Genomic DNA, 27,666 nt, shown 5'->3' on the forward strand with positions numbered 1-27,666 from the left:
CTCCATGCACGTTTAATAGTAATGTAACAGAAACGAGTGGTCTCTGTTCTTCTCCAGAATGTATTATCTTGAGCAGACTTTCATTGTGAGGGTATTCATAGTTTGCACACATTACTCCCAGCTGGAAATTTGAGTCTAGCTGAACAGTTACATAACATAATCTTTAATGGGAATTTCGAGCAGCACAGCAGAGACATGAAATTAGACTAACCTATCCTTTATGGCAAAAAGTGTTTTGTTCAAAATGTAAAGACAGTTTTATATTGGGAACCGTGTGAATAGGCTGGGGAAACTCTAGGTCGCTAGGGGTGTCACTACAGTGACATGAGCAGAGGGTTCCAGTTACTGTCGTCCCCAGGGTAAAACTAAATTTTCTTTCAGATTGTGTTTGTGTAGATGCGCGTGTGTGCAGTGATAGGCGGCGCATTAGTTAGGTCACGATGACCTGGGGGTGACTCACAAACACCCTGAAAACGAGAAGACCCTGGGGAGAGAATTCTCTCGTTGGGTGGGTCCAAGGGGAGCGGCGTAGGGTTAGGGCGAGCGCCCTGCGCGTGGGCGCCACCTAGTGGGGAAGCCGCACTGAGCGCCACACTCTCCACCCCGGCCCCGCTCCGCAGTACCCGCGCCCACCCCCCACCCCGCGGGCAGCCGTCCCCTCCACCCCCGCTCCCGCCCCCACACCAATCCCCCAACTCACCAGCGCCCGGCGTCCCTCGAGGCCCCGCGCTCGTTGCGGGCTCCGCGGGCGCCGCTCGCTCATTGGCCAGCGGGCTGAGGGCGGGAAAAGTGAGTAACGGCTGCAGCCGGCCCTCGCGGCGTGAGGAGATGGCGTCGGGGGCCAGGGCTCCCGTGTCGGAGGACTCTGTCCGAACCGTCAGCCCCGGCCGGCGAGGCGAGAAGGGGCTGGCCGCGCCCACCGGGGCCTCGGTGGCGGTAGGGGCCCTGAAGAGCGCCGCATCCCCGGTGCGGTCGGTGGTGGCGTCCCCGCGGCCCATGAAGGGGAAGGCGGGCCGCGAGGCGGCCCGGCGGCGGCTGCAGCTCCTGCCGGCCTCCCAGGCCGAGGGCCGGGACGAGGGGGCGGAGGACGAAGACGAGGAGGAGGAGGAGCCCCTTCTGACGGTGCTCGAGGAGGAAGAAGAGGAGGCGCAGCCGCTGCCCCCGGTGTGCGTGTCCCCCATGAGGGGGATGTGGCGCGACGAGAAGGTGGCGCTGTACTGCGACGAGGTGCTGCAGGGCTGTAAGGTGAGGGGCCGGCGCGGGGACGCCGGGTCCCTCTCCCCACGGGGCACAGCCCGCCTGCAGTTCCAAGAAGCACGTGGACTTGGCATTTGCAAAGGGTTACCGTGGGCTTTTCAGGCACACAAACCATTGGCAGTGAGGGCGGCAGCCCTGGTAGAGCGTTTGCAGGGTTTCTGGCAGCTTCCAAGAGATCAAGATCGGATAGGCCTTATCAGTGCCCAGGTTTACATCTTAGATCGATAAGCCTTATCAGTGCCCAGGTTTGCGTCTTAGTTTTCTCATTTAACGACTTGTGCCCATCCCCAAGGCTACGATGACCTAGCCTTGACTTTGACCCGACAGTACCGCACAGGTCTACACTCGGTGGTTCCACCCAAGATACAAAACTCGTAACACTGCATAGAACAAATATCATATGTTTCTAACCTATTTTTTAAACTTCTAGTAGAAGAATTTGTGTACAAAGATATTCGTTGCACTGATATGTATCAGAATTAAAAATTAGAAACTGAATTTCCGACTTAAGGGGGCAGTAAAGATCTTGTGGTACTGCATGTAGTGGAAACCCATGCAGAAGTAAAAATTAGGTTTTCAAGAACATTCGTTACATCTCACACTATAATGTTAAAAAAAAAAAAGAGACAAAAAAAAAAAACATGATTCATATGTATGGATGAATACATACGTAGAAAAATGACCGGAGGGAATTAGCAACAATGGTTATTTGGGCTGTCAGGATCAGGAGTGGGTTTTGTTTTCCTTAAATTTTGTGAGTTTTTCTGATTTTCTTTAGGTGAGCCGTATTTTGTAATTGGACGAAAATTTTTATTTATAAGAACACTGTTACCATAAAACTAGGACAGTATTAATGGCCAATTTCTATCTCATAATGAAGGTTGGAGAAGATGAAGTCTCTGAAAGGCAATTGAAAAACGTTTATAGAAATTTTTGTGCTATTAATCAGACGGGATCTAATGCTGGGTTTCACAATAGCTTAGATGATTAGCATCCTTGAGGTAGCTGAATTTAAATTTAAAAAATCAAATGGGTAGTATTTGTTGAATCCTTAATATGCTCTTTGTTTTAAAGAATGGAATGCTGTTTTAAACTTTTATGTACTGACTATGTTCTAAATAGGTTATTGTATCTTTAAAGTTCAGAGAAAATAATTGCTGATTTTTAATATGATAATTACTATTTTTTAAATGTATAATTACAGTTCTTTCTCCTCAGTGGATTAATAAAACAAATTACTTAAATATAAATAACAAGTAGATGTTTCAGCACTGAATTTCCCTATTGAGTGAATGGATCTCTTTTAAGTTTTTAATGTTTATGTTATTTTCCAGTAAACATTGATTCAATTAAAATCTGTTACTTTCCAGGTTTTTTATTATTTAAGGGTATATTGGTCCCATATTTAAATAGAAATCAGTAAAAATATTTATATATCTATGATTTTATATACTTACACATACATATTTTTTCTTTTGCTAGGCGGAAGATGCTGATGAGGCTATGAGTAAATATCTATCAGAAAAATTAAAGTTGAAAGACAAATGGCTTGGAGTATGGAAGACGAATCCTGAGTTATTCTTTGTGAAATATGAAGAAGCTTCTATCCCTTTTGTTGGTATACTGGTTGAGGTAAATAACCTTTACCTGAGCTTTGTTCTTTTGAGTGAAATTATCAGTTCTTTGTAAGACCAAAACATGACCTTACTAATTTGGGGCTTTGATACTTACACACAGATTGGCAAAGATTAATGTCTATTTTAAGTTTCTAAGCAAATTAATAGCATAAAAAGACGGGGGATATTAGCATCCATTTACCTGGGCACAGTTAATTATTAAATGGAATCTAGTGTATCAGACAGTATTTATTAGCTTAGTTTCAATTGCTTAAATAGCAAAAGTGCATTTCTTTTTTTTTTTTTTTAAGATTTTATTTATTTATTTGACAGAGAGACAGCCAGCGAGAGAGGGAACACGAACAGGGAGAGTGGGAGAGGAAGAAGCAGGCTGCCAGAAGAGCAGGGAGCCCAATGCGGGGCTCGATCCCAGGACCCTGGGATCACGCCCTGAGCAGAAGGCAGACACTTAACGACTGACCCACCCAGACGCCCCTAAATAGCAAAAGTGCATTTGTTTAAAATTAGTAATTTAGACTTTAACAGACTTGGGCCTTCTCTTTCCATCATTTTCCTTTAATCTTCATTTATCTGAATTATGAGGTTTAAAGACAGAAAAAGTGGATCAGAAAACTGTTGGTAAAATTTGAAATTTCTCCCTGTGAAAAGTACCCTTTTAGTATACATCAACTTCCAAGGCTTCATCTGATAAGATCTTACTTTTTTATGTCTATAGGTTAAATATTGTGACATATTTGATGTCATAAGTTTGATTCCCTTAAAGATTAGTTATCCTTGTGCAGACATTAATATCTATAACCACAAATGGTATCCCTGCCTCAGATATTTCAAATCTGTTGTTTGGTCACAAGAAAAATTTGTGTTTGAAATTCATTACAGTGCACACTACCTGAAAACAATTCAATTCTATGTTCTATGGCGAAGTAAGTTAGTGGTATTTTTACAGTTAAAAAATGGAATATTTTTTATCATAGAGACTATACAAAAAATATAATAGAGACTTGGGATTCGTTTTTCAATAATATTCTGTTTTTAGTGTTTCCTTGCAGTTTCCTCAACTTCAGATTTTGAACAACTTTTGCCTGGAACTTTAATAACTTCTCTGGACTTTTTTCATGTGGATAAAATAAGAGGAGGTGTACTGTATCGATATTTTTAACGTTTTGGGGGGAGGATTTTTTAGTCAAGTTTTACGTGGAAGCCTGACATATACAACGCATTAAAGCAGGACATTTCTGATTGCAATGAAGGGGATGGCATTCTAGCAATTGACTTTTCTTCCAACACCTCATGATAGTACCTATATTCCATAAAACCTTGAAAGATCCTTAAACTTATATGAAAACTCACTGGATTAGATTACCTAGAAATTATATCAAGTTCTAAGGTTTTACATGCAATACATTGATTATTTGCTCTCTTTCTTACTCCAAAAATAACAAGATTACAAATAATTATATTGCTTTAGAATCCTCTAGGGATTGCCAATCCTCTAGATTGCCAGTGTCTTTAAACATTAGAAGGGTAGGAAGAAAAGGGGAGAACAGAGCAAAAAGCACAATAGTGTATTGGCAGATTCTAATTCTTTGAATTATGTGGCAGTAGAACTGGCTCTTGGGACCTCTTAAGGTAGTGCTGCACAATTCAGATGTTGTTTTGTCTGCCAAAGCTTCTTAAATCTTATTTGGATTGAAGTATTAACAGGTGCTATATGATACTCCTTCTTCTGAAGTCATAATAATTTATTTCTATGGACTTCATTCTCTTTTTCTTTAGATGCTCAGTTTTCTATTGCTGCTGCAAGAATTTACTATAAGTTTGGTGACTTAAACAATACAAATTTATTATCTTACGATTCTATAGAAAAAAAATCTGACATGGGCCCAGTGAGCTAAAATCAAGATATAGGCAAGGCTGCATTCCCTTTTGGAGGCTCTAGGGGAAAATCTGTTTCCTTGTCTAGTCCAGCCTCTAGAAGCTTCCTGTATTCCATAACTTCTGGCCCCCTCTCTCCATCTTCAAAGTCTTTCTTAGACTCTGTCTGGTTCTTTGCAGGCTGAAAAAGTGCATGTCCTTTAAGATTCATGATTAGAATGGGCCCAACTGGGTAATTCAGATAACTTTCCCATCTCAACTCCTTAACCTTAATCACATCTGCATAGTCCCTTTTACCATGTAAAGTAATGTTAATATGTTCACAGGTTCCAAGGATAAAGGCATGAATATCTTTAAGGGCCATTATTCTGCCTGCTACAGAATCATACAATAACGAAAAAATTTGGAAATTTTTGATTGGAAGAAAATCTAGCATATCCTTAATCTTGGTTACAAAATGGTCCAGAAATTAAGGGATTTTTTTTTTTTTAAAACCTCTGTAAAAAGCACTTTGCCACAATATATTAAGAATTTTAAAGTAGGGGCACCTGGGTGACTCAGTCGGTTAAGTGTCTGCCTTTGGCTCAGGTCATGATCCCAGGGTCCTGGGATCGAGGCCACATCAGGCTCTCTGCTCAGCGAGGAGCCTACTTCCTCTCCCTGCCACTCTGCCTACTTATGCTCTCTCTCTCTCTCCCTCTCTGTCAAATAAATAAAATCTTAAAAAAAAAAAAGGAATTTTAAAGTAGTTCACTCATTATATGTCAATTATCTCAATAAAGCTGGAAAAAATAAAAAGAACAAAAATAAATAGACCCCACTGCACATAAAAACAAGTAAAAATGAAAATGAAAAAGTTCACTTAATTTCTAGAAATTTATTCTACAGAAATCAGAAATGCAGAAAAAGATTTATATATTGACTGATCACAGTGATATTTATAAAATTAAAAATTGGTAATAGCATAAAACTTTAATAAGATGCTGGTCAAATAAATGATATATCCATAAGATAGAATATTATGTAGTCATAAAACTTATATTAACAAAAAACTTTTCATGATTTAGAAAAGTGCTTGTTGTATATGAAAGATAAAATAAAAGATTATAAAACTAGGTATGCAGTATGATCCAATTACGTAAATTATATAAAGACAGGAATACAACTGGAAGATAAAAAGGTTCATGGTAGTTGGTTATCTCTATTGATAGAATTATGGTTGATTTTTAAACATTTTATACAAAGAGCATGTGTAGTCACTATCAATAAATTTAGAGAATCTTTATTTTTTTTAAGTTTTATTCAAATTCCAGTTAGTTAACATACAGTGTAATATTAATTTCAAATGTACAATATAGTGATTCAACACTTCCATACAACACCCAGTGCTCACCACAAGCGCACTCCTTAATACCTATCACCTATTTAACTCATCCCCCCCCCACCCTCCCTCAGGTCCCCATCAGTTCTCTATATTACTAGTCTTTTTCTTGGTTTGCCTCCCTCTCTATTTTTCCCCCTTTGCTTGTTAGTTTTGTTTCTTAAATTCCACATATAAGTGAAATCATATAGTACTTGTCTTTCTCTGACTGACTTATTTCACTTAGCATAATACTCTCTAGCTTCATCCATGTCCTTGTAAATGGCAATATTTTGTTCTTTTTTTATGGTTGAGTAATGTACCACTGTGTGTGCATATATTATATATTATTATATATTATCTCACATCATCTTTATCCATTCATCAATTGATGGGCACTTGGACTGTTGCCATAATTTGGCTAATGTAGATGCTGCTGCTATAAACATTGAGGTGCATGTATCCCTTTGAATTCGTATTTTTGTATCTTTGGGTAAATATTTAGTAGTGCAATTACTGGATCATAGGGTAGTTCTATTTTTAACTTTTTGAGGAACCTCCGTACTGTTTTCCAGAGTGGCTGCACCAGTTTGCATTCCCACCAACAGTGCACAAGGGTTCCCCTTTCTCCACATCCTAACATTTATTCTTTATTGTGTTGTAGATTTTAGCCATTTTGACAGGTGTGAGGTGGTATCTCATTGTACTTTTGATTTGTATTTCCCTGATGATCAGTGATGTTGAGCATCTTTTCATGTGTCTGTTAGCTATCTGGATATCTTCTTTGGAAAAATGTCTATTCATGTCTTCTGCCCATTTCTTAATTGGATTGTTTTCTCACTGTTAAGTTCTTTATATCTTTTGTATACTAACCCTTTATCAGATATGTCATTGGCAACTATCTTCTCCCATTCAGTAGGTTGCCTTTTAGTTTTGTTGCTTGTTTCCTTCACTGTGCAGAAACTTTTTATCTTGATGAAGTCCCAATAGTTTATTTTGGCTTTTGTTTCCCTTGTCTCGGGAGGTGTATCTAGAAAGAAGTTGCTATGGCTGATGTCAAAGAGATTACTGCCTATGTTATCTAGGATTTTTATGATTTCAGGTCTCACATTTATGTCTTTAATCCATTTTGAGTTTATTTTTGTGTATGGTATAAGAAAGTGATCCAGTTTCATTCTTTTGCATGTTGCTGCCCAGTTTTCCCAACACCATTTGTTGAAGAGACTGTCTTTCTTCCATTGGATATTCTTTCCTGCTTTGTCAAAGATTAATAGACCATATATTTGTGGGTTTATTTCTGGGTTTTCTGTTCTGTTCTATTGATCTATGCGTCTATTTCTGTGCCAGTACCATACTATTTTGATCACTACAGCTTTGTAATATAGCTTGAAGTCCAGAATCGTGATGCCTCCAGCTTTGCTTTTGTTTTTTTCCCATCGTAGTTTTGGTTACTCAGCATCTTTTCTGGTTCCATACAACTTTTAGGATTGTTTATTCTAGCTCTCTGAAAAATGCTGTGTTGGTATTCTGATAAGGATTGCATTGAATGTGTAGATTGCTTCAGATAGTATAGATATTTTAACAGCATTTATTTTTCCAATCCATGATCATGGAACATCTCCATTTCTTTGTGTCATCCTCAATTTCTTTTATCAATGTTTTATAGTTTTCAGAGTACAGGTCTTTTACCTCTTCGGTTAGGTTTATTCCTAGATATCTTATTGTTTTGGTGCAATTGTAAATGAGGTTGATTCCTTACTTTCTCTTTATGCTGCTTCATTATTGGTAAAGAAATTTAATAGATTTCTGTATGTCAATTTTGTACCCTGCGATTTTACTGAATTCATGTAACAGTTGTATCAATTTTTTGGTGGAGTCTTTTGGGTTTTCTATATAGAGTATCATGTCATCTGCAAATAGTGTAAGTTTTACTTCTTCCTTGCTGACTCGGATGCCTTTTATTTCTTTTTATTTTCTGATTGCTGTGGCTAAGACTTCTGGTACTGTGTTGAACAGCAGTGGTGAGAGTGGACATCCATGCCTTGTTCCTGACCATAGAGGAAAAGCTCTCAGTTTTCCCCATTGAGGATGATATTATCTGTGGGTTTTTCATATATGGCCTTTATTATGTTAAGGTATGTTCCCAGTTTAGAGAATCTTTAATTTGGAGACATTTTAAGGGATCTCTAAGTGGATTCTGGAAGCTGGTTATTTACCTGATTCTACTGTATCGTAGTTCTAAAGAGGAAATAGTCACTTTGAACTGCTCTCAACATTTACATCTTGCATTGTGGCTACTTCCACAAACTTCCACCTTTAGTTATAGAATCCTTGGCTTTATTTATTATTATTTTTATTTGGTGGGGGAGGGGCAGAGGGAAAGGGAGAGAGAGAATCTTAAGCAGGCTTCACACCCAGCATGGAGCCTGATGTGAGGCTCAATCTCACAACCCTGAGATCATGACCTGAGCCAAAATTAAGAGCTGGACACTTAACTGACTGAGCTACCTGTGGTGTTTGGCTACCCCTTTCCTGGTCCTTTGGCTAGAGAAAGCAGACCTTTGGGGGTGGGGGCAGGCTTTTTCATTTTTATTTTTTACTTTTGGTCTACACCTATTAGTATTTTTAGGTTGCCAGCTTCTCTGGTACCCAGTCTAGGATATATGAAGCAAGCTCAAGGAAGTTACTGTTATTCCTTGGGTCATGAGGTCCCTAGGCACTCTGCCTTCTATCCATCTTTTAGAGTCTTATGTTGGTTTTATATTAATATAATCCAGGTTTTTTGTTATACTTGGTAGGAAGAATAAGGAAAAACATGTCTACTCCATCTTTCTGGGAGTGGAAAAATACAGTAACTGAAATAAAAAAAACTTAAAAGGATGTGCTGAACAGCAGAATGAAGACAGAGGAAACAATCAGTGAACTTGACAATAGAAAATTGAAAATTACCTAATTGAACACCAGAAAGAATATAGACTGGAAAACAAAATGAACTGAGCTGTAGGGACATGTTGGACTATAACAAAAGACCTAACATTCATGTCTTCTGAGTCCTAGAAAAAGAGAAGAAAAGGTGTGGCTGAAAAAATATTTGAATAAAATAATGGCTGAAATTTCCCCCAAATTTGGCAAAAGACATAAATGTACAGATTTAAGAAGCTGTCTTGAGAAGTATGGTTAAAGATAGCAGTATCCCACTGAGAAGAAGGGAATAGGTCAAAGTTTACTGGTACTAAATGTTAGGATCCTCTGCCTTCTACTCTGACTCTGCTTCTAAAACACAAGCAGCTAAGGCATATTCCTTCAGGCATGAGAGGTGGAGGATTTTTCTATGCTCAGCTCAAAAGAACAGACCTAAAGGCAGTTGGCATATTGAGTTCCCATGGAAAGAGCTGGTGCAGAACACCCTACAGATCTACAGGTAGAACAGCCGCGCTTGTTCCACCCATATACACAGACCTCCTTTTTAGTGCTCCACTTTTAAATATGAGTAGACAGCCAAGGATCACCAGGCATTTGAAGAAACTCTAATATCAAAACAGTGGTTAAAACAGCAGAAAAGAAGACATTTTTAAGAAACAAATGATAAGGAAAAGAAAAAAAATATATATATATATACACATACATATGTACATACATATATATATTAAAAAACCTATTAATATTCTCAGGAATATAAGACAAGATAAAGCATCCATGAATCAATGACTGGAACCTATCTCCCTCCCCCCAAAAAAAAGAAGAGGAAAGAAAGCTTTCAAATTCATTCTATGAGGCCGGCATTACTCCAATACCAAAGCCAGATACAAAAACACTACCAAAAAAAAGAAAGAGAGAGAGAGAGAACTACAGGCCAATATCTCTGATGAACATAAATGCAAAAATCCTCAACAAAATATTAGCAAACTGAATCCAACAATACATTAAAAGAATTACTCACCACAACCAAGTGGGACTCATTCCTGGGATGCAAGAGTAGTTGAGTATTCGCAAGTCAATGTGATACATACCATCATCAAGACAAAGGATAAAAGCCATATGATCATTTCAATAGATGCAGAAAAAGCATTTGACAAAGTACAACATCCATTCATGATAAAAACCCTCAAAAAAGTTGGTTTGGAGGGAACATACCTCAACACAATAAAAGCTATATATGAAAAACCCAGAGCTAGCATCATACTCAGAACTTTTCCCCTAAGGTCAGGAATAAGACAAGAATGTCCACCGGCACCACTTTTACTCAACAAAGTACTGGGAGCCCTAGCCACAGCAGTCAGACAAGAAAAAGAAATAAAAGGCATCCGGATAGGTAAGAAAGAAGTGAAACTTTCACTATTTGCAGGTAACATGGTACTATATATAGATAACCCCAAAGATTTCACCAAAATACTAAAACTGGTAAATGAGTTCAGTAAAGTTACAGGATACGAAATCTGTATACAGAAATCCATTGCATTTCTATACACTAACAATTTAGTAGCAGAAAGAGAAATTAAGAAAATCCTTCCATTTACAATTGCACCAAAAATAATAAAATACCTAGGAATAAACTTAACCAAGGAGGTGAAAGACCTGTACTCTGAAAACTATAAAACACTGATGAAAGAAATTGAAGGCAACACAAAGAAATGGAAAGATATTCCATGTTTAGGGACTGGGAGAACAAATATTGTTAAAATGTCCACACTACCCAAAGCAATCTATAGATTTATTGTAATCCCTATCAAAATACCAATAACATTTTTCACAGAACTAGAACAAATCATCCTAAAATTTGTATGGAACCACAAAAGATCCCAAATAGCCAAAGCAATCTTGAAGAACAAAACTGGAGGTACCACAATCCAAGATTTTAAGATATACTACAAAGCAGTTGTAATCAAAACAGTATGGTACTGGCACAAAAACAGACACATAAATCAGTGGAACAGAAGAGAAAACCCAGAAAGAAACCCATATCAAAAACAAACACATAAATCAGTGGAACAGAATAGAAAACCCAGAAAGAAACCCACAACTATATGGTCAATTAATCTTTGACAAAGGAGGCATGAAATGCAATGAGAAAAAGATAGTCTCTTCAACAGATGGTGTTGGGAAAACTGGGCAGCAAAATACAGAAGAACGAAATTGAACCACTTTTCTACACCATACACAAAAATAAATCTGAAATGAATTAAAGACCTAAATGTGAGACCTGAAACCATAAAAATCCTAAAAGAGAGCACAGGCAGTAATTTCTCTGACATCAGCCAAGCAACGTTTTTCTACATATGTCTCCTGAGGCAAGGGAAACAAAAGCAAAAATAAATAATTAGGACTACATCAAAATAAAAGCCTTCTGTACAGAAAAGAAAATAGGCAACAAAACTAAAATACAACCTATGGAATGGGAGAAGATATTTGCCAGTGACATATCTGATAAAGAGTTAGTATCCAAAGTATAAAAGAAATTATACAACTCAACAGCCAGAAAACAATCCAATTAAAAAATGGGCACAAGACATGAAGAGACATTTCTCCAAAGAAGACAATCAGATGGCCAACAGACACATGAAAAGATACTCAAACTGATCATCAGGGAAATGCAAATCAAAACTACAATGAAATATCACTTCACATCTGTCAGAATGGCTAAAATAAAAAACAGAAGAAACAACAGTGTTGATGAGGATGTGGAGAAAAAGGAATCCTTGTACACTGTTGGTGGGAATGTGAACTGGTGCAGCCATTGGAAGACAGTATGGAGGTTCCTCAAAAAATTAAAAATAGAGCTAGTGATTCAGCAGTTGCACTACTAGGTATTTACTCAAAGAAGACAAAAACACTAATTTGAAAGGATACATGCACCCTATGTGTATTGCAGAATTATTTACAATACCTAATTATGGAAGTGGGCCAAATGTGCAGTGATAGATGAGTGGATTAAGACAATGTGGCATATATATTCACAATGGAATATTATTTAGCCACAAAAAGAATAAAATCCTGTAATTTGCAACAACATGGATGGATCTAGAGAGCATAATGCTAAGTGAAATAAGTCAGTAAGAGAAAGACAAACACCATATGATTTCACTCATAGGTAGAATTTAAGAAGTAAAACCAAAGAGACAAACCAAAAAATAAACTCTCAGTTATAGAAAACAAACAGATGGTTACCAGAGGGGAAGTGGGTAGGGGGATGGGTAAAATAGCTGGAGAGGATTCAGACTTATCTTGATGAGGGGCGCCTGGGTGGCTCAGTTGTTAGACGTCTGCCTTCGGCTCAGGGCGTGATCCCAGGGTCCTGGGATCGAGCCCCGCATCAGGCTGCCTGCTCTGCTGGCAGCCTGCTTCTTCCTCTCCCACTCCCCCTGCTTGTGTTCTCTCTCTCGCTGGCTGTCTCTGTCTGTCAAATAAATAGTCTTTAAAAAAAAAAAAGACTTGATGAGCTCTGAGTAATATATAGAATTGTTGAATCACTATATTGTACACCTGAAACTAATATAACATTATTAGCTACACTGGAACTAAAAGAAAGAAAAGAAGAAAGAAAAGAAAGAGAGAGAAAGAGGGAGGGAGGGAGGAAGTTTGAAAAATTGTATTATTTAATTAATTTAATTTATTATTTAATTATTTTATTTAATTTATTTAACTATAATTACTTTGTGTGTGGTTAAAGAGGTCATAAAATTTAAAAGAAGAAATTTTATAAGCAGATCATGTATGAGGAAAAAATCCTCATGGTTTATTTTGATTTGTAATGACAAATTTTATAATATTTGTATCTTAGGTAACTTGTAAACCACGCCAAAGCTCATCATCTTGTTTCAAAGTTACTGTATCTGTTGCTGAGCCCTTTTCTTCTAACATTGCAAATATTCCAAGGAATTTGGTCAATGGGATTTTGGAAGAACTAGAGCATAGTGTGCCTCTCTTGGAAGTGTACCCTGTTGAAGGACGAGATTCTGATATACGTGATATTGCTTTGGCCTTGGAAGTTGTAAGGTATATTTAGACCTTTTTACCTCTTAAAGTTAAAATTATCATATTCCAAAAGTTAATATGTAAGTATACACACACTTTATAGTTATTGATTTAATTTTTACTCATTGCTGAATTCAATTTGTCCATTTTTAAAAACTTTATTTATTTATTTTAAGTAATCTCTACACCCAACATGGGGCTTGAACTCATGACTCTAAGATCAAGAGTCACATGCTGCATTGACTGAGCCAGCCAGGTGCTCCTGACCATTTTTAATGAACATATTTGTAACTCTTTTAACATTCTCTTGCAGAAGCATTATATACGGGCAATGAAAAGTTTGCCATTTTTTTATCTTGCTTCTTCAAAAATTGATTTTTAAAAAGTTCTAGAGACAAGGGGCGCCTGGGTGGCACAGCGGTTAAGCGTCTGCCTTCGGCTCAGGGCGTGATCCCGGCGTTATGGGATCGAGCCCCACATCAGGCTCCTCCACTATGAGCCTGCTTCCTCCTCTCCCACTCCCCCTGCTTGTGTTCCCTCTCTCGCTGGCTGTCTCTATCTCTGTCAAATAAACAAATAAAATCTTTAAAAAAAAAAAAAAGTTCTAGAGACAAGTAACATTAAATTTTGTTCATATTTAAGCATCTTAAATATATTAGATTTTATGTTTCACATGTAAGGGCATTACAAATACTAGACGTCATCATCTACATTATGATTGCTTCTTAAAAGTTTATACAATTTGAGAGAAGCTGTCCAAAACTATAATACAGAATATTTTGGGGGCATATTTTTCTTCTTCTAATGCTTCCCCTGAATATACAAATATGATTATATCTTAAGTATTATTTCTTTGTTGAACAAAACCATAGCCAAAATCTAGGGAATTTGGAAACATTTTTCATTCCCACTTCAAGAAACATTATTTGTAGTAACCTGAAATAGGATCTAGATAATCCAATTTTTAAAGGTTTGATTTTAATACTAGTTCACTGAAAAGTCATTTAACAATACTTGTCTTAGAATTCATACAAAAGAATTCTGACATGAGAGTGTCTTTAATTATATACATGGTATTGACTCTTTTTGATCACTTTTATATTATTTTGATTCATTATAGGTTTTTTTATGACTTTCTTTGGAGAGACTGGGATGATGAAGAAAGTTGTGAGAATTACACTGCTTTGATTGAAGAAAGAATTAATTTGTAAGTATAGTTAAAAACGAACTCAGCACATTATTATAAGATAAACATTGTAATTATATTGATACTTTTCAGGTGGTGTGATATACAAGATGGAACCATACCTGGTCCTATTGCACAACGTTTCAAAAAAACTTTGGCAAAATATAAAAACAAACGTGTTGAGCTCATCGAGTATCAGAGTAACATTAAGGAAGATCCATCTGCAGCAGAGGCCGTTGAATGCTGGAAAAAATACTATGAGATAGTAATGCTCTGTGGATTATTGAAAATATGGGAAGATTTACGCCTCCGGTAATAATTTGCTCTATTTTAAACAAAAAGATTACATGGTCTTTCTTTTATCATATCACTTAACTTGTCATATATGTTACCCTGACTGAAGTAGATTATAAAATCAGATGTCCCATTTTTGACATAAGAACAAAGTGCAAATAATAGTATTGGAAAATTATTTTTATATACCTGAATTCACTGAAATCATTGGCTTTTTGGATAAAAAACATGTCATCAATCTAGTTCTTTTCTTATCTTTCATCTTTACATTCTTGATTTTGGCCAAAGCCTAAGAAAAGAGGAGGTAGATCTCCATCACATATAATATACAAAGTAAAGAGAAAGTTGAATAATTTGGCTGCCTCTTAATTTCTTCTCTTTTAACCATCATGAGTTGATAAGTTCTTTTTATGATAAATAAAACAATGTAGATTTAACTAGCATCACTCCAGAATACTTCAAAATGTCTTAAAATATTTTTATATTACTATGCAGCAAAGTACATATTTCTGTCTTTGTTTTAGATAGAGAGGAAATAGGAATTCTTGGTCATGGTTTCAAAATTAATGTAAAATTTTTAATGAAGCCAAAGGACATCTGACTATTTCATACTAGATTGTTAAACCTCTTCCTTTGTGTTCCACCGATACACGTTTTTTGCTTTAGAAATTCTGAGCCACATTTTGCTTGTCCAACAATTAACTGTTAGCCTAAATAGTTTCTTTTTGTATTTCTTTCAAATTTGACTTTTTTTTTAATCATCAAGAATCCCATTTTAGTGCCTATTTTTGATGTTGTTATTGGGATTCCTATATAAGAAAACCTTGGGATTACCGTGGGAAGTCAATATAGATAAGATTTTTAAAATCTACTCTCTAGAAATCTAGATTCAACAATTTGAATACAAGCTATCATCACTAGACTTCATATTCTAATGGCATAGGGCAACACAGGGTTCTCTCATCTTAAACGTTATAATCACAGAGAATCTAGGTCTGGGAGTGGTAGAGTAAGTAATTGATCAAACCCTTGCATAGATAACAACTATAAAATTTGGACAAAAATGTATTAAAATATCCAGCTATTTGAAGGCGTAAAATAACCAAAGCAGGCAACAGCCTTGAAATGTATTTATCCTTGGAATGGGTAAGAAACGGGAATTTGTGGCTTTTCAGTTTGAGAACGATCACCAGTTCTCATAGCTCTGGCAGCAAAAAATGCAGTCCAACTATTTCATGATGGCAAAGGACAGAGTTCAAAGCTGGCAGAAGAACTGGAAATGTAGGTGGGGTATCCTGAAAGAAGTGAGTTGCAAAAGGGGTGAGATCTAGAATTTTAGCATAAACTCTGCCCAAATTCTTGACTGACCACTAAACTGTGCTAGCATTGGTGGGGGAGAGAAATTTGGGAACCCAGACAAGTTAACTGCAGAATACAAGACTAACAATCCTCAGAAGAACAAAACACAATCCAGAATTATGAGAATACATTTTCCAAAGTCTCCAGTGTTCAACCAAAAATTAATGGGCATGGAAAAATCCCAGAAAATTAGATCCATACCTAGGAAAAAAAGATATTTAATAAAATCTGAGTTTGAATGGGCCCAGATGCTAGATCTGAAAGATTTCAAAACAGCTATTATAAATATGTTCAACAAATTACAGGAAAACTGGTGTTATTAAGTGGACGGAGAATCTCAACAGAGAAATGGAAACTAAAAAACAAAATATTTTCAGATGCAGCTCTGACATGTAAAGAGCTTGTTAATTATCACTCCCATCCTTAAAAAAGAAAAAAAGAAAAAACTGAAAATGTCTTTCTTGGACCCATAAGAAAACTGAGGTCACGGGGCAAACTGCCACCTTGAAATCTGGAGAGAGAAGTAAATTCAAAATCACAACAAAGATCTGTTTGAGCCCTAGAGCCATAAACTGTAAGAACACAAATGGTAATTTTGATAACCTGCTGGACTTTGAGTGTGGACTAGTATGCAAGTGAGAAACTCCTGGAGGGATGCAGTTCCTAGGGAGATACCCCACATCTCTGTGGGGTTTTGCGTCCAGGAATTCTGGTGAAGAGCCAAGAAAAATCCCATTATGCCTCTGGTTGGGGAAGGGAAAAGTTACTATTATGAAATATACCCAGAGCATCTCCATGACAAAGATTTATTCACCAGAGGAAAAGACTTTATCAGAGCCTTTTCCCACCTAGGGGAGAAGGGCATTTCCTTGACTCCAGCCCCCTCTAGCCTTCCTATCTGGGAAGAGGAGGACACTAAGAAACTTGGGAAAGTCACAGTCCAGGGACTAAAAGACTAATATTTAATCATAAGATTATAAAACAATTCCTCTCCACCATACCACACCAACCACATCAGTCAGGCTCCAGTATAATAAAAGAACAAGACACAAACTCTGTCTAAAGAGGATTTTTTAGGGAAGCTCAAAGGCAACAGAGGGGACACAAATATGGAAACCATAGGAATGTGAGGCCTCTGACACCTACAGCTATAGCAAACATTAAACAGCTTACCTCCTGGCCAGATTAATATAAAACCTCACTCTAAAATCCTGTTTACTTCAGTTTCTAGTCAATATATCATGCTTGGCTTTCCACAAATATTACAGGACATACTACAAGGCAAGAAAAAACTAAGCCTGAAGAGAGAAAGCAAGCATCAGAATCAGACTCATTATGATTTTGGAATTAATCAGATGGAATTTAAAATACCTAATTAATATGTTAGCTTCTAATGAAAAAAGGACACAAAATGTAAGAACAGATAGCTAATGTAAGCATAAGACAGAAACGCTAAGAACGAATTAAAAGAAAATGCTAGAAATAAAAAACACTAAATAAAAATGATGAATATCTTTGATGGGTTTACTAATAAATGGGATGAAACTAAGGAAAGAATCAGTGAGCTTGAAGGTATGTCAACAGAATCTTTTCAAACTGAAATGCAAAGAAAAAAGTGAAAAAACAAAACATCTAAGAACTGTGAGACCATTTCAAAGGGTGCAGCATATGTGTAATTGGAACACCAGAAGAGAAAAAGAGCAAATGCAGCAGAAGAAATGTGAATTAATAATGGTGAGAATTTTCTAAAATTAAATGTAGACCCCCAACCATAGATCTAGGAAGCTCAGAGAACATCAAGCAGGATAAATACCAAAAAATCTATACATAGGCATATCATATTCACACTGAAGAAAACTATACATAAAGAAGCTGAGGGGGAAAGGAACACCTTATCTATAGGTGAACAAGAATAAGATGTACAATGGATTTCTTATAAGAAATGTAAACAAGATGAGAGGAGTGAAATGTTCATAGCTTTAAAGAAAGAACTACCAACCTAGAATTCTATATATTTGGTGAAAATATTTTTCAAAAGTGAAACGATAATAGCTCTTTGAGACAAAAAGGGGAAAAAAAACACAAAACCTTGAGGGAATATATCACCTTGTAAGAAAAATGAAAAGTTCTTTAGAGAGAAGAAAATTGTTAAACATCAGAAACTCAGATCTATGTATAGGAAGGAAGAAGAGCTTTGGAGAAAGAATAAGTAAAGGTGAATTAAAATCTTTGATTTTTCTTTATCTAGATTGAAAAGATACTGTTTAATAGTTGTTATGATGGTATTGGGTGATATTGGTGTATAGATTGGTAAAATAAGTGACGGTAATATACTGAGGGGAGAAACGGAACTACTGTTAAAAAGTGCATGCGCTATATATGAAGTAGCGTAGTGTTTTTTGAAGGTGGACTAAGATTAATTTAAAATATATATTGCAAGACTCCAGCCACTGAGCATGTGTCATGCGACAGCTTTTCTGGGACAGAATTGTGCCAAGTGCACTGCAAGGCTTCCCTCCAGGGGAAAGAAGCAGTCCGTCCCTTGCCGGGCCCTCTAAGATTTGGAGTTTTGAATCCCAGCCATGCGAAAGAGATAAAACAGGAGAACTGGGGTGTCAGGTGTGCTGATAGCTGGGCACAGACAGGTTGAAGGCAGTGATCTGACAAAAGCCTAGGACATAGGAGAAGAGATTGTTTGCTTTTCTCTGATGGCCTCCTGAACACCTGTGGCCATGACTTCCCCTCCCCGGGGACAATAGGGCAGGGTGATGCCATTCCTCCCCCCCCCACCCCCACCCCCCCCCACCAGCATGGTTGGACTTCAGAGGGAAACACAGCACCTCCGGTGGAGGCTTGAGTCACTTGCACAAAACCCTGCCCCCTTGTACCCAGCAGGGGCATTTTGCAAAGGCAGTTCTGACTGTGAACCAGCTCAGAGGGCCTCTCCCTCAGAAGACCTACACCCCCACACCCCCGCATGTACCAGGTCTGCTGATCATAGAGTGCTCCAAAGTGTCAGCCCAGTTCTGGTGGAAATAGGACCAGGCTAGCTGCCTGTCTTGTCTTGTCTTTTCTTTCTTTTCTTTTTTCTTTTCTTCTTTCTTACCTTCCTTACCTTTCTTACTTTATTATTATTTTTAAAAATTTCTTATATTTTCTTTTTCCTTTGGTATCAGGCTTATAGTTTTTTTTGTTGTTGTTATTCATTTGTTTCCTTTTTTTGGATCAAGCTTTTTTTTTTTTCTTTTTCTTTTTTCCTTTTGTATTCTTTAGAATTGGGCTTATAGTTTTTTGTTTGCTTTTTTTTGTTCCTTTTCTCTTTTCTTGGATCAGATTTTTTTTTAAATGTTTATCAGGCTTATCTTAACAAACAAACCCAAGCACACCTAGTTAAAGGTCTGAACACTCCCCACTGCAAGCAAGGAGCAACCCTGTAGAGGACTGACCTGTGGGAAAGAGCAGGCAAAACACAACAGCAGAGAGCACACAGCATACACAGAAACACTTCCTGAAGCACCAGGCCCTAAACAGTGTATGAACCCTTCTTAATATAGTATACTCTCAAGAGCAGAAACAAAACAAGCTTTCATAACACGCAAAAGACAGAAACCTAGACATAATGACAAGATGGAAGAATTCTCCCCAAAAGAAAGATCAAGAAGAAATCACAGCTAGGGATTTGCTCAAAACAGATATAAGCAACATACCTAAACAAGAATAGAACAGTCATAAGAATACTAGTGTGGTTTGAAAGAAGCGCAGAAGACACCAGAGAAACCCTGGCTGCAGAGACAAAAGACCCAAAAACTAGTCAGGCCAAAATAAAAAATGCTTTAACTGAGATGCAAAGGCAACTGATGCAATCATAATGAGGATGGAAGAAGCAGAGAAACAAATAGGTAATATAGAAGATAAAATTATAGAAAATAATGAAGCTGAAAGGAAAAGGAAAAGAAAACTATTAGATTACGACTATAGACTTAGGGAACTCAGTGATTCCACAAAGCACAATAATATCCGTAACATAGGAGTCCCAGAAGAAGAAGAGAAAAAGAGGCAGAAGGTTTATTTGAACAAATTATAGCTGAGAACTTCTCTAATCTGTGGAAGGAAATAGGCATTCAAGTCCAGAAGGCACAGAGAACTCCCCTCAAAATCAACAAAAACAGGTCAACACCAAGACATATCATAGTGACACTTGCAAAATACAAAGATAGGGAATTTGAAAGCAGCTAGGGCCAAAAGGTCCTTAACCTACATAGACACATAAGGTTAGCAGGAGACCTGTCCATAGAAACTTGACAGGCCAGAAAGAAGTCGCAGGATATATTCAAGGTGCTAAATGGGAAAAATATGCAGCCAAGAATACTTTATCCAGAAAGGCTGTCATTCAGAACAGAGGAAGAGAGAAAGAGTTTCCAAGATAAGCAAAAGCTAAAGGAGTTCATGAACACTAAATCAGCTCTGCAGAAAAAAAAAAAAAAAAATCAAAGGGGACCCTCTGAGCAGGAAAGAGTGACCAAAAGCAACAAAGACTAGAAAGGAACAGAAACAATCTACAGGAACAGCAACTTTACAGGTAATACAATGGCACTAAATTCATATGTATCTATAATTACTCTGAATGTAAATGGACTCAATGCTGCAATCAAAAGACATAGGGTATCAGAATGGATAAAAAAAAAGCCAAGACCCATCAATATGCTGCTTACAAGAGAGTCATTTTAGACCCAAAGACACCTCCAGATTGAAAGTGAGTGGGTGGAGAACCATCTGTCATGCTAATGGACATCAAAAGAAAGAGGGAGTAGCCATAACTTCTATCAGATAAGCTAATTTTTTAAAAAGACTGTAATAAGAGATGAAAAAGGTCTCTATATCATAATAAAGGGGTCTATCCAACAAGAAGACCTAATAGTTATAAATATCTATGCCCTCAACTTGGGAGCAGCCAAATATATAAATCAATCAACAATAAACTTAAAGAAACTCATTGATAATAATACAATAACAGTAGAGGACTTTAACACCCCACTCACAGCAATGGTCAGATCATCTAAAGATCAACAAGGAAACCATGGCTTTGAATGACACTCTGGACCAGATGGACTTCACAGACATATTCAGAGCATTTCATCCAAACCAGTAGAACACACATTCTTTTTTGAGTGCACATGGAACATTCTCCAGAATAGACTGCATACTGGGTCACAAATCAGACCTCAACAAGTAAAAAAGAATTGAGATCATACCATGCATATTTTCAGACCATAGTGCTATGAAACTTGAGGTCAACCACAAGAAGAAATTTGGAAAGACCACAAATACATGGAGGTTAAAAATCATCCTACTAAAGAATGAATGGATTAACCAGGAAGTTAAAGAAGAAATAAAAAAAGACATGGAAGCAAATGAAACAAAACACAACAGTCAAAAACCTTTGGGACACAGCAAAGGTGACCATAAGAGGGAAGTATATAGCAATATAGGTCTTCCTCAAGTAGCAAGAGAAGTTATACCTAACCAACCTAACCTTATACCTAAGGAGCTGGGAAAAAAAAACAGCAAATCAAGTCTAAAAACAGCAGAGGGGAAATAATTAAGATTAGAGCAGAAATAAATGATATAGAAATTTTTAAAAAACAGAAGAAGAGATCGATGAAGCTAGAACTTAGTTCTTTGAAAGAATTAACAAAATTGATGAACACCTAGCTAGACTTATCAAAAAGAAAAAAGACTCAATAAAATCATGAATGAAAGAGGAGAGATCATAACCAACACCACAGAAATACCAACTATTATAAGAGAATATTATGAGCAATTATATGCCAACAAATTGAGCAATCTGAAAGAAATGGATAAATTCCTAGAAACATAGGAAACATTCCAAAACTGAAACAGGAAGAAATAGAAAATTTGAACAGACTCATAACCAGCAAAGAAATTGAATCAGAAATAAAAAATTTCCCAAAAAACAAGAGTCTAGGGCTGGATGGCTTCCCAGGAGAATTCTACCAAACATTTAAAGAAGAATTAATACCTATTCTCCTGAAGCTGTTCCAAAAAATAGAAATGGAAGGAAAACTTCCAAACTCATTCTATGAGGCCAGAATCACCTTGACCCCAAAACCAGACAAACACCCCACTAAAAAGGAGTATTACAGACCAATATCCCTAATGAACATGGATGCAAAAATTCTCAACAAGATACTAGCTAATCAAATCCAACAGTACATTAAAAGGATTATTCACCATGATCAAGTGGGATTTATTCCTGGGCTGCAGGGGTGGTTCAAAGTCTGCAAATCAATCAATATGATACACCACATTAGTAAAAGAAAGGATAAGAACCATATGATCCTCTCAATAGATGCAAAAAAAGCATTTGACAAAATATAGCATCCTTTCTTGATAAAAACCCTCAAGAAAGTAGGGATAGAAGGAATATACCTCAACATTATAAAGGCCATGTACAAAAGACCCATAGCTAATATCCTCAATGTCCATATTCTCAAAACTCTCAGTTTTTCCCCCAAAGTCAGGAACACAACAGGAGGTCCACTCTCACCACTATTGTTCAACAGAGTTCTGGAAGTCTTAGCCTCAGCAATCAGACAATAAAAAGAAATAAAAGGCATCCAAATTGGCAGGAAGATGTAAAACATTCACTATTTGCAGATGACATGATACTCTATATAGAAAATCCAAAAGACTCCACCAAAAAATTGCTAGAACTGATACATGAATTCAGCAAAGTTGCAGGAAATAAAATCAACGTACAGAAATCTGTTGCATTTTTATACACCAATAATGAAGCAGCAAAAAGAAATCAAGGAATCAATCCTATTTACAATTGCACCAAACACCCTAAGATACCTACGAGTAAACCTAACCAAAGAGGTGAAAGATCTCTACACTGAAAATGATAGAACACTTATGAAAGCAATTGAAGAAGACACAAAGAAATGGAAAGACATTCCATGCTCATGGATTGGAAGAACAAATACTGTTAAAATGTATATACTCCTGGGGCACCTGGGTGGCTCAGTCGGTTAAGTGTCTGCCTTCGGCTCAGGTCATGATCCCAAGGTCCTGGCATCGAGGCCCACATCACGCTGCCTGCTCAGCAGGGAATCTGCGCTCTCCCTCTACCCGTCCCCGCTGCTTGTGCTCTCTGTCACACACTCTCTCTCAAATAAAAAAAATCATTTAAAAAAAATGTCTATACTCCCCGAAGCAATCTACACATTCAATGCAATCCCTACCAAAATAACACCAGATTTTTCACAGAGCTAGAACAAACAATTCTAAAATTTGTATGGAACCAAAGACCCTAAATAGCCAAAGTAATGTTGAAAAAGAAAAAGCAAATTGGGAAGCATCACGATTCCAGACTTCAAGCTGTATCATAAAGCTGTGATCATCAAGACAGTGTGGTACTGGCACAAAAACAGACACATAGATCAGTGGAACAGAATAGAAAACCCAGAAATGGACCCACAACTGTATGGCCAACTAATCTTCAACAAAGCAGGAAAGAATATCCAATGGAAAAAAGACAGTCTCTCCAACAAATGGTGCTGGGAAAACTGGACAGTGACATACAGAAGAATGAAACTGGACCACTTTCTTACACCATACACAAAAATAAATGAATCAAAATGAATGAAAGACTTAAATATAAGACAGGAAAGCATCAAAATCCTAGAGGAGAAAATAGGCAGCAACCTCTTTGAACTCCGCAGCAGCAACTTCTTACTAGACATAGCTCCTGAGGCAAGGGAAACAAAAGCAAAAATGAACTGTTGGGACCTCATCAAGATAAAAACTTCTGCAAAGGGAAGGAAACAAGCAACAAAACTAAAAGGCAACTGACAGAATGGGAGAAGATATTTGCAAATGACATATTGGATAAGGGATTAGTATCCAAAATCTATAAAGAACTTATCAAACTAAGGGCACCGGGGTGGCTCAGTTGGTTGAGCATCCAACTCTTGGTTTTGGCTCAGGTCATGATCTCATGGATCATTGGATCAAGTCCTGGATCAGGCTCCATGATCAGTTGGGAGTCTGCTTAAGGATTCTCTCCTTCTGCCCCTGCCCCCACAAATAAATAAATCTTTTTTTTTTTAGATTTTATTTATTTATTTGACAGGGAGAGAGCACAAGTAGGCAGAGGTTTTAAAGATTTTATTTATTCATTTGAGACAGAGCACAAGCAGGGGGAGAGGCAGAGGGAGAGGGAGAAGCAGGCTCCCTGCTGTGCAGAGAGCCCAATGTGGGGCTCGATCCCAGTACCCTGGGATCATGACCTGAGCCAAAGGCAGACGCTTAACTACTGAACCACCCAGGTGCCCCATAAATAAATAAATCTTAAAAAAAAAAGAAGAACTTACCAAACTCAACACCCAAAAAACAATCCAATTAAGAAATGGGCAGAAGACACGAATAGACATTTTTCCAAAGAAGACTTCCAGATGGCTAACAGACACATGAAAAGATGCTCAACATCACTCATCATCAGGGAAATACAAATCAAAACCACAATGAGATACCACTTCACCCCTGTCAGAATGGCTCTAAAACTAACAACTCAGGAAACAACAGGTGTTGGCAAGGATGCAGAGAAAGGGGAACCCTTTTGCATTATTGGTGGGAATGCAAACTGGTGCAGCCACTCTGGAGAACAGTGTGGAGATGCCACAAAAAGTTAAAAATAGAGCTACCAAAGGCCCAACAATTGCAGTACTAGGTATTATCCAAAGGATACAAAAATACAGATTCAAAGGGGCACATGCACCCCAATGTTTATAGCAGCACTATCAACAAGAGCCAAATTATGGAAAGAGCCCAAATGTCCATCGACTAATGAATGGATAAAGATGTGGTGTATGCAACTAATGAATCATCGAGCCTTACATCGAAAACCGGGGATGTACTGTATGGTGACTAACATAATATAATAAAAAATCATTATTAATAAAAAAAAAAAAAGATGTGGTGTATACACACACACACACACACACACACACACACACACACTGGAATATTACTCAGTGATCAAAAAGAACAAAATCTTTTCATTTGCAAAAACATGGATGAAGCTAGGGAGTATAATCCTTGGTGAAATAAGTCAGAGAGACAAATATATTATTTTACTCATGTGGAATTTAAGAAACAAAACAGATGAACATAGGGGAAGGGAAGGAAAAATAAAATAAGATAAAAACAGAGAGGGAGGTGTCCCGACATCAGTAATCACTTTAAATGCAAATGGTCTAAATATATAAATCAAAAGATAGAGATCGTCAAAGTAGATAAAAGACAAGATCCAACTGTATGTTATGTATAAGAAATCAACCTTAAATATAAAGGCTTAGAAATGTTAAAAGGAAAGAGTCAGAGAAAGATACTACATGCTAACACAACCATTAAAAAGTTGGATTAGCTATATTAATTTCAGACAAAGCAGGCTTTGGGAAGAACCAGTTAAATTATCAGGAATAAACAGGGGCATTGCATAATGATAGAGGGTTCAGTTCTCCAAGAAGACAAAGCAATCTTTAATGTGTATGCACCCAACAGAATATCAAAATATGTGATGCAAAAACTGATAGAAATGCAAGGACAAATAGAAAAATCCACTATTATAGTTGGGAGACTTCAGCATCCCTTTTTCAATGATTGATAGATCAAGCAATAATAAGGGATAGAGGAGAATTCCTCAAATTGAAGAAGAACATCTACAAAAAACCTACAGCTAACGTAATACCCAATGGTGAGAAATTGGATGCTTTCCCCCTAATATAAGGAATAAGGCAAGGATATTTTCTCTCATCACTTCTATTTAATATCATGCTGGATGTCCTAGATAGTGCAATAGGATAAGAAATGGAAATAAAAGATATACAGATTGGGAAGGAAGAAATAAAACTCTTTGCAGCTGACATAATTGTCTACATAGAAAATCTCAGAGAATCATCATTATCATCATTATCCTCCTCCTCATCATCAACAACAACAACAAAACCCTGGAACTAATAAATGAGTATAGCAAGGTTAATATCCAAAATCACTTGCTTTCTTATATACCAGTAACAATTTGAAATTTTAAAAATATCATTTATAATAGAGCCCAAAAAATCAAATATTTAGGTATAAATCTAACAAAATATGCATAGGATTTATATGTGGAAAACTACAAAACTATGACGACAGAGACAATGTAAATAAATGGAGACCTATTATCTGTCAATATTGTTAAGATGTCAGTTCCTCCTAACTTGATGTGTAGATTCTATGCAATCCTAGTGAAAATATTTTGCAAGCTATTTTGTAGGTATTGACTATTTCTAAAATTCATATGGAAAGGCAAAAAGCCTACAACAGCTTACACAGTACTGAAGAAGAATAAAGTGAGAGTACTCATATTAACCCAATTTTAAGTCTTATTATAAAACTACAGTAATCAAGAAAGTATGGTATTGGTGAATAGACACATAGACCGTGGAACAGAAGAGTACAGAAATAGATCCATACAAATATAGTGGACTGAACTTTGACAAAGGAGCAAAGAAAATTCAATGGAGAAAAAAATATTATTTTTACCAAATGGTGCTATAGAGTAATTGAATATCCATTGCAAAAAGATGAACATAAACACAGACCTTACGACTTCACAAAAATTAACTCAAAGTGATCCAATGACCTAAATGTAAAATAGAACTGTAAGACTTCTAGAATAAATCATATGAGAAAACCTGGGTTGGCAATGAATTTTTTAGATAAAACACTGATAGTATGATCTGTGAGAGAAAAACATTGAGAAATTGGACTTTATTAAAAGTAAAAACTTATGCTCTGTGAAAGATGCTGTTAAGAGAATTAAAGACCAGCCAAAACTTTGAAGAAAATATTTGTAAAATACATATCTGATAAAAGGCTTATATCTAAGATATACAAAGATCTCTTAAAATTCATCCCAAGTAACAAACAGCCCAATTAAAATGGACAAACATTCTGAACAAACACTTCACCAGAGAAAATATACAGATGGTACAAAAAAAACCAAGTCTATAAAAAGATGCTCAACATCATTACAGTTAGGGAATTGCAAATTAAAAGAATGACATAATGACATACCATTACTTACCTATTAGAATGGTTAAAATCCAAAAAAAAAAAAAAACAAAAACAAAAGCAAAAACAGAAACAAACAAAAAAATCCTGACAATACCAATTGCTGGCATGGTTGAGGAACAAGAACTCTCATTTATTGTTGGTTGGAATGCAAAACAGCACAGCTTCTTTGGAAGATATTTTGGCAGTTTCTTAAAAGCTTAATGTGGTCTAAGCATATGAACCAGCAGTAGTGCTCCTAGTTGGTATTTACCCAACTAAGTTGAAAACTTATATCCACATAAAGACCTGCACATAAATAAAAAAGGATTACTAAGGAATACTCCAAACAATTATATGCCAGAAAATCAGATCACCAGATCAAGTGGACACATTCCTGAAAAGATAAAATCTACCCAAACTGACTCAAGCCAAAACAGAAAACCTGAGTGGACCTATAGCAAGTAAGGAGATTAAATTAGCAAATTAAAAACTACCCACAAAGAAAAGCCAAAGACCAGATGTCTTCACTGATGAATTCTACCAAATATTTGAAGGATTAACACCAATTCTTTACAAACTTCAAAAAAATAGAAGGGAACACTTAC

General features: G+C 36.8%; 1 protein-coding gene across 1 annotated transcript in view; it reads left to right on the forward strand.

Annotated features, from left to right (window-relative positions):
• The first annotated feature begins 828 nt into the window (after positions 1 to 828).
• The window catches only part of SHCBP1L (SHC binding and spindle associated 1 like), a 38,939-nt gene continuing 12,101 nt past the window's right edge, over positions 829 to 27,666 (forward strand). Inside the window, exons 1-5 of the mRNA XM_008701228.2 lie at positions 829 to 1,245; positions 2,740 to 2,889; positions 12,908 to 13,122; positions 14,222 to 14,308; positions 14,381 to 14,599. Coding sequence (XP_008699450.2) covers positions 829 to 1,245; positions 2,740 to 2,889; positions 12,908 to 13,122; positions 14,222 to 14,308; positions 14,381 to 14,599 — 1,088 coding nt within the window. The remainder of the gene's footprint in view (positions 1,246 to 2,739; positions 2,890 to 12,907; positions 13,123 to 14,221; positions 14,309 to 14,380; positions 14,600 to 27,666) is intronic.

The sequence above is a fragment of the Ursus maritimus genome, unplaced genomic scaffold (genome assembly GCF_017311325.1).
Source record: "Ursus maritimus isolate PB19 unplaced genomic scaffold, ASM1731132v1 scaffold_2, whole genome shotgun sequence".
NCBI lineage: Eukaryota > Metazoa > Chordata > Mammalia > Carnivora > Ursidae > Ursus > Ursus maritimus.